This window comes from Atta colombica, unplaced genomic scaffold (genome assembly GCF_001594045.1).
Source record: "Atta colombica isolate Treedump-2 unplaced genomic scaffold, Acol1.0 scaffold12, whole genome shotgun sequence".
In the NCBI taxonomy this organism is placed as follows: Eukaryota; Metazoa; Arthropoda; class Insecta; order Hymenoptera; family Formicidae; genus Atta; species Atta colombica.
Window position 1 is genome coordinate 2531611 of NW_017259206.1, and position 9208 is coordinate 2540818.

The window sequence follows — 9208 nt, forward strand, 5'->3', positions numbered from 1 at the left end:
ATATATAAAACAATTAACAAAATAATAAATATAATTATTATATTTCGAATAGCACTTTATATATTTCAAATAATTATTTCAGACTGCTTCTCAATTATTATTCGCAGTCAGATTAAACTATTATTTTCCCTATATAAATACTTTATATAATTCTCTCTATAATTTCGTATTATAATTTAGCAAATTGAAAAAATAATGAAACCTAAATGTTAACAATAAAATTTGTGTTACACGCAATAGAAAAGTTAAGAATTACATATTTTAGTAATGTTCGTAGCTTATCAGATAACTGACGTTCTTAATCCTAAACGACTGTAGAGAAAACATTCGAGAATTGCAGATTGAAACGTACATCGGTACATCGATATTCTCCTCACACGATATTTGGTTCGATAGTTTAGAGTTTAAACATTCGACAATTTGCTATACCTATCCATTCTCGTAGAATCAGCTTGACCGCTGACATCTATTGTCATTTTATTCGCTAACACCCGGAAACATGTACGACATGCATTTCTGTCTATCGTGTCTCGAGTTCATACGGAAGATCCATTCGTTTTTTTTCTTTTTTCAGAGACACGAATCATCCATGTACATATGACGTGATTATTTGCATCCATACGATTGGAAACCGCATAAATCAGATCTTTCTGGAGAGTTAACTGCGAACAGTATTTTATTTTGTAAAACATTTGAAGAGTGCAGAGAAAGAATGTTGATTTAACTAATCAAATATACCATCTATTTCTAGAATAAAATTTTGATTGTGACGAAATTTTTTGGAAAAAAAAAAGTTATCTACGCGACTTCCAATCGTACTGATTCATCTAAATTGAACACTTAAATCTTTCGCTTAAAATTACGAGCGAAGTTCCGAAAAGTGTATTTATCTTGAATTATTTTAATCTCATAATAAATAATAAAATCATTTAAAATTTTATTTAATATTTTGGATCGCAAATTAAATAGAGCATGGAGAGCATGGAGAGCAAAATATGGTAATGATAAATTATTCTTTTCATTTTTCCGTGGGAGACGTCGTCGGCAAATTCGTAGATGGGGTGAAAACCTTTTCGGAACTTTAGCCAAAATTACAATTACTTACCGTAAATACGCGCAACGTTGGACCGGTCTCAAGTGTAAATATCGATTTTTCGATAACGCGTGTGTAAAAATTCAGAAGCGATGCATCTTTTCTTTTACTTTAAACACTGAGATGTATAAAAATTTAACAATCAAAGCTTGCTGGTCTTCATGTATGTTTTTTTTTAATATCCCGAAAACGAGATATTAATTCGATAATCATTTAAAAGACTCGATTTGTGCGGATTCGTTTTCTTTTCGACGCGAATCAGGTTGATAAATCTATAACTTGACGGTATCTTGAGAAACGTGTGATTACCTATTTGCGTAGTTGTTTGAAAATTCCAGGCGCGAGTACGGAGGTTTTGATTTCGTTACGCGAAGAGTGAAATAGGACGACGCCAACATCTAGTTGCGAGTTCCCGACATTCCCGAGTTATACGTGATTCGAACTGGATGATATAGGGATGAATTCTTATTGAAAAAGACTTCATAAGTTTTAGATTTTTACAATACTTATCCAACTCTGTGAAAAAGTCTATTACGTATCGGGATTACAATAATAGAAAAACGAAATGATCTTTAGAAATGTATCTGTAACTTGTTTGCATCACATGATAAAAAAAAAAGATTAAAATTCTTCTGAGAAGGATTTATTCTTTATTTATGAAAGAAAACATTAAAAAAGAATTGATAGATAAAAAAAGAATCGTGATAGATTCTTGTCAAATTGTTACTCAAATAGGCACGTAGGCAACTTTTATCGTAAGCAGCGTCTGATTAGTTAAGTTTAGATCAGTGAGCGCTGAGTGATTATTTATTACGATTGGCTTCTATATTTAGTTTCAATGTAGAATTAAAAGTGAGAGCCAATTATACTCTTTGTAGACACACGTATTTTTACTTCGTAAGCATTTTAAATCATTTTTGTTCAGCTCTAATTCTTTACTGTTCTAGACTCAAAAATCTAAAAAAATTCAAGATTATTTTTGCTACATTTTTCTACTACATTACCAAACAGTTATTTAACTCAAATGTTAAAACCTTTATTCAATAAAAATTCAAATTTATGCAAACAAATTTGAGAGTGAAATTTCGCCTGAATAAAAAAAAATTCAGCATGCCTACAAAGAGTATATTAAATTAATAATTATTGAGCGCTCATTGCACTGTTTTGGTTGCTGACGCAAACCTTTAGATTTGTTCGCATTACTCGAACTTTTTGCACTTAACATCTTCGTTTTCTCTCTTTTTAACATTTGAATATATATTTATTTCATTTTAAGTGCAAAAATTTGTGAAGATTTCAAGCAACGACAGATCTATTTCGTTATTTTTGAAGACGTAAACGGGACTGGATCACAGAGACCGCAGTACATTAAAAAAAAAATTGTTTATTTGTTTAAATTAATTTAGTTCGTCTGTCTTTTTTTTATGAAGAATATATTTAAGAATATATTCTTCGTATTATATTTGACTTAAATTATACGTACATTCTACAACGAAAGATATAAAGACGGACTAAATTAATTTAATCAAATGAACAATATTTATTTCTTAGTACCTGCTCACTACGATCAGCATTTGTATTGAGAGCATCCCATATACGGAAAGCTCCGGAAGAGACAAGAGCGAAACCCGGGGGACTTCTTGCCACAGCATGGCATTATCGCTGTTCAGACAGTTCTGCAATCTGCATGAGGTTGCTGCATCAGTGGAAATCTCGTCGAGAGCGTACCTCATTCTGCTCGTCTCTCTCTCCCTTTCTTTCATTCTTTCTATCTCTTCGTCTATTTGACGAAGACATAAGAATGCAGACACCCACTGGCCCTGCATTCTCATTTTTCTCCCCTGTAATCCGTGCTCCTTTATCGACGAGACACGACTTGGGGCGCATCAAGATGTTCTCCACGAAGACAATTTGAGAAAACTTTTCTGACGGACAAGTATATGGTGAAAGGGAATAGAAGGATAGAAAGAGAACGTTAGTATCGTACTCGAACATCTCTCAATGCGGTCAAAGAGATGCCAAGGAGTGCGTCAAACGGATGCGCGTCCCTCAGCTATCGGAAAAGTATTTACGGAAAATCCTAGACTTGGTTCTCGCACGAGAGATTCTGATGTACCGCCATTCTTTCTCTTTTTGTCTGTTACAGATTTCGTTGGGATGTGCGCTATTAAAGAAAGGACAGGAAAGACACGTATTTTTGCAACGGACGCAAAGTGATCTTAACAACTTTAACTAAAACTACGGAAGTACTCTTTTCCTCCTATCTTTTCCTCCTTTTACGCCAAATCTATTCAGAAACTTAAATCATAAAAAGTAATATTACGTTTGGAAAGTAATAATTGTAAATAAAACGCTGTTCGACACTCAAATTCTCTTCGAAATGTCCTAGTATATATTTTATCCGAAAATTTTTTTCGCGCTGAATACGAATGAATGATGCCGGCAGAATTTGTATTGGCAGAATTTGTACGTCAAAATTTTGAAAATTGGAGTGAAATAAACAAAAAAATAACTTTTGGCTATTTTTTTTATCGACAAAATGAAACTTTACTACTGTGGCATCTAAAACTATAATTCAACAGTTTTCAAATGACTTTCAGTTCATTGTTAGATAATTGTTTATTTTTATCAAGATATAGCTGTTTGAATGTTAGACTTTCTGTATAATTACGCAGTTTACAATAAAAAATCACTTTTTTCTCTTTTTGAAGTACCATAATACATACTTCGAAGATTTTTTTATGCTGAATACGATGCTGTCGTCAGAATTTGCATAACACATCAAGATTTTAAATAAATTGGACAGTAAATTGAGATGATTTTTTACTTATTTTTCTTCAATTTACTAAAAATTCTGAAATTATGCTATGTAAATTCTAATTATAACATATTCAGTGTGAAAAAATCTTCGGAGTACTATGGAGCTTCGAAAAAAAAAAAGAAATGATTGATTGTGAGTTTTGTCGAATACAATAATTATTGAACATACAAAATATAATTATTTGCTAATATAACTGTGTAAATATCTAATGCAGCTATTTTAAATAGAACATTTGAAACAGACTTTTTAATGAAAACGGATGTAAAATTACCTTGTTTAGCGAATTTGTTGTGAGAGGGAATACGTGTTGAGCATATAATTCAAGAAAATATCAGGGAAAAAATGAACTCGTCGTCGCAATACACGCATTTTGTTCGCGGCAAACTTTTTGCGCTCGTTACAAAGGTTTTTGATTAAAAACCTTGCGGGGCGGGATGTCCACGAGCGAGGGTCCACGAGGGAGAGAAATCTCCTAATGGGTAATTCATTCTCGACGAAGGAATAAACGACAGCAGACGTCGCTGAAAAATATTCGTGGGACCGACGATCCGAGGAATTTATAAGGGAATAGAACAGAAGAAGCTTCTGCAGGAATCGCAGATGATATCGATGTTTCTCTTGCTCTCTACCTCGCTACGCTTCTCACGATCTGATTCCCTTAAAAGTCGAATCATAAATTCCGTGGTTCACAAATTGACGTGGTATATGTTCTTCCTATGCGATTTACCTGAGACCGGAAACGCCGCGAATCTAAATTGCAATTCTGCCTTCTATTGATGTTGATCGATCCACAAGTATCCACAATGACATTAAGTTAATTATGACAGAAATTTTCGATGTCAATGATCCGTCGCCGTGTAGTGTAGTAATTTTAACCCTTTGGATGCGACTTCCTTGTTTTTTCGATTAAAATTAGTTCGTGTATCGATTGACACGCACTGAGAGTATGTTAGACTGATGAAAAAAATAATTCTCAATAAATAGAACTTTTTAATTGCTTCGTGTGAGATTAATTTTAAATTTAAAAATTGCACTGCTGAATACATTTTATTAATATTAATCCTTAAACGCTTTTACGTTATTATCAGCTTTATTTTTCCAATGCTTTTCCAATGCTTTTTTCATTGCTTTCGATTTTTTTCATTAATAAAGGTATGAACAAACATTTATTTGGTACCGTTATGTCCCTAATGTCTGGCATTTTAATTTAATTGAAAAAAATTTACATTTATGTCAATTTTTATGAAAGTTATATGCAATCGATCTGAGTTGCTATACTGATCAGTGTGTTGTTTCTATAGTGTGGCGTTTAAAAGTTAATATGTGTAACAGTTTGTAACCACGTAGAGAATATTTGTTTTTTTTTTATTTAATAATAATTTAAAATAATTAAATAAAAACAGTTGTTTATGGTGTAATAAATCATAATATAAATTTTTTGAAAGAGAGATACGTAATTAAAAATTATTCCATGCAAGAACTTAAATTACGCAGAATATCGCGACGGGAAAATTATTATTTAATTCGGCGTGAGGGCATCTTAAATACATAACTAACGTAACACGTGTACGTCGAGTGCAGTCAATGGATTTCCGTAACTCGGTGTAATGTTCTGAGATTACTCGCGCGGTAGCATCCAAAGTGTTAGTATAATCGCGTTAATTAGTCCGAAACACAGTCGGGCGCGATCTGGTGATCTGAGTGTCTCGAGATCGATCGATCGTCCGTCTGATTTCACTACTGCCAGGATCTGAAGAGGACGCTCGACGAGAACAAGCCGACGAGGGTCATCCAGACGACGAAATCGAGCGCGCTCCGTCTTGATCTGGCGCCGCCGTTCACGCAAGTCTCACGGATATCGTTGATCTTCAGACCGCGGCGTCCCAGGAGATTATGAACGCCTCGTTTGTCGCTCTTCTGCAGAGTGTGCTCACGTGACAATAGGAGGGAATAGAGCTGATGGTCGGGAGTCCGGGAGCAGAAAGTCAACACCATGTCCGAGGCAACGGCCTTCATTACGTGCACACTGCCGGAGAACTGTTTGTAGTCTGGCCTCTCCGCCAAGGTACCTGCAAATTAAATCAGAAACCGGATTAAAAGAAGCATGCGAAGGGGATACGCAAGATGCGAGGTTGGAAAGGGATGAAAAGGGTGAGAGGAAGAGGCCTCCCTATCGAATTTCCTGCCCTCGGCTTTTCGCGTCAGCTTCCGTCCGCTGCACGAAGTAGAATCTCTTGTACAAACGGAACTGTCGCGACTGTAGAAATAAATGTCTGTCGACGACAAGTCTATTTTTACGAAGTAGTTTTATCTTTGCGTGGAATGCTTTCGAGTAAAATAGGGAGAAGACTATGCGAGATAGAAAGCGCACTTTGTACTCACGGATTTTTGTTTCATGTGAAAAGACATGATATGAAAGATAAAAACTGACGAAATTGAAAGACTTTCCGCATCTAGAGATTATTTAAAGATTCTAATTATCAAGCTTATTTAAAGAACACAAATGTTCTTAGTGATGTTTAAACGAAAATTCTGAGATGTATTCGGTGAATTTATCTAGTAATTAGATTTAGTTGACAAATTTGATACGTACGTATTAATGATAGAAATGATAAATGAGACTTTGGCCCATAAAGCTTTTTGAAATAGGCATCTAAGATATTGTCAGGCTAGGATAGCGCGACAATGAAGAAGGATCGAACAAGTAGCGAAAGCTTGACTTTCCAATTTCCTGCTTCTACTGATACGGCGAAACATTATATAGTTCACTTATATAGAATATATGCTATGATTTTCTATATAAATATATAATATAACTTATATATATTATCTCTCTCTCTCTCCAATTTTACGTGCGTATACAGTGGATAAAAAAAGTATTTGACCATCTCGTTTCTTTTTTTGAAAAAAATTTTATATAACAAGGAAAAGTGTTTCTATAATATATTATATATTTTATTCATACAGTATACTATAAGTAAAATATAATTTAATAAAAATATATTATCATATTACTTTCTTGCTAGTATACAATTTTTCCAAACAAGATAGGATGCGCAAATATTGTTTCACATATTGTACGCGTGTGTACTGCACTATGCCAACGATATTAAAAACTTATTACATTTTCAAGTTTTGTATTGATCGCTTAACCTTTAGGGGTCACTGCACTTAAAGGTATAGTGTTCTTTAAAAGCTAGAAAAGAAAAAGAAAAAGTATCATCCAGATGCCCAGAAGTTTTAAAGTTCATTATTTTTACATTTCTTTACTTCAACAGTATTAATGTAATTAATGTAAATTTAATCGTAATAGTGTAGTAAAAAATATAACTAATATAAAATTAAAATTGTTCTTAGAGTGTTGTGAACACTTCACCTATTAACTTGCTTTTTTATTATTAAAGCTCGTTTTCACAATATAAGATTACTTAAAGATTAAAGATTATCTCGAATTCACGAATGAATTTCACTGATGAATCTCTTGATAACTTTAGGTAACCTTATATTGTGAAAACGGGCTTTAAAAGTAAAAAATACAAGTTAATAGATGGAGTGTTCAAAACATTCCTCAAAAAATTTTAATTTTATTGTTATAAAAATCATCAATTTTTTTACTAGTATATTATAATTACATTCACATTATATATATTTTCTTATAAGATAAAGGAATGTGAAAATAGTATAATAACAATAAATTTGAAAACTTCTGGGCATTATTTTTATTTTTCTTTAAAGAAAATTATGATATGAATTTGTGTGACACACTTCATATGAAAATGTGTTGTTACACAAAATTGATATATGATATATCAATTAAGCTTTTGAACTCAATTAATTTGAATTCAATTTCTGTATATCTATATTCTGTATAGTATTTAAGAAGTGATTAAATAGCTTGGGTAATGAGTACGAGCATTGCGAAGCAATAAAAAGGCTGATACGAGTAATACGAAATTACAAAGAAGCCAAAGTGTTTCCTTTAGAAACTTCCACAGCGAGTAACAAATAGTGCACAATACCATTGAATTTAGTATCATTTATCACGGACTTGGCACTTTTATCTGAACACGTTTAATGGACTAAGTCGAGGCTTTGACAAATGTAAGTTGCAACCACTTCACCGGACCCCAAGACATAAACTCCAACCTGTGCAATGTTTAATCTGCAGAAATGTTTGATCTAAGTGAATTGACTAGAATAAAGTGCGATCAGTGTTTCACACTAGATGTTACCATGTGCCTTATATAGAAGACGTACAAAAAAAAATGTCGAGTCCTATTTTCATTTATCACGCATTATTCTTCGTGTCTTACAGTTTATGTATATTTTACTACGCAGAACGGTTTTATTCTCTAATGTAAGAATCTAAAATTTATAATTGGATACAGATCTAAAAATAATTTTGTTTGGATCATTAAAATAACTATGTAATGCTTAAAGAGCTTGTTAGAAATGTTAAAGCTTTTCACAGAATTGTCGAAGCTTAAATAATTATTTTGATTTCAACAAAATTATTTTCAGATCTGTATCTGCCAAAATTTTTGAATATTTTAGCAAAATTATTTACTATATTTATTAATGCACTTCCCATATATATTTAATTTGGTCACGATTATTATCTGCGAATATAAGACTTGTTGACTAAATATTGACGAATTAATTTGATTATGATTCCACTTGCTGGCTTAGCAGTTCAAACGGATTCGATGATCATTCGTGACAACTCGAAATATACGGGTATACCGTGGAAATACGCAGTATTACGGCTCATTACATAGTTGAGGACGTACTTAACGTTATGAAGGGAAATATACGGAGACGAGACGGCGAGCACGTGTACAATCTATATACGCAATGTGCAACGACCATAAGCGATGCATACCACATTTCGCAGGATCATCGCACGATGTTGGAAATATTTCACTAGAGATAGCACTTTAATACCGGCATTTAGAAGCATCCGTTACGTTTCCATCTAAACTTATTTACAAAACGGAGCGACCGATTTACATACTGTTGGATCAACCGCTAATCTTTAATGTAACTTTAATAAATTTTTAATAATTTCGAAGTTGATCCTTTTTAAAGCAAAAGTATTGAAAAAAGTTTTATCGTACGACTTTCCAATTTTCTTACATTCTTATATTTTTCAAATACATACACTACATGATGTAAAAAATTAAATAGAAGGTTTTAAGAGATAATTTTCACATTAATTTAAATGTTTTCAAAAATTTCGAATTCTGTTCGGATCCTTTTGATGAAACTTTGTATATATATATATATATATAGAT

The 9208-nt window shown here is 32.7% G+C and overlaps 1 protein-coding gene across 1 annotated transcript in view; it reads right to left on the bottom strand.

Moving 5' to 3' along the window:
- Positions 1 to 5332: 5332 nt before the first annotated feature.
- The window catches only part of LOC108694375, a 74988-nt gene continuing 71112 nt past the window's right edge, over positions 5333 to 9208 (bottom strand). The window contains exon 3 of the mRNA XM_018203805.1: positions 5333 to 5983. Coding sequence (XP_018059294.1) covers positions 5652 to 5983 — 332 coding nt within the window. The 3' untranslated portion in view covers positions 5333 to 5651. The remainder of the gene's footprint in view (positions 5984 to 9208) is intronic.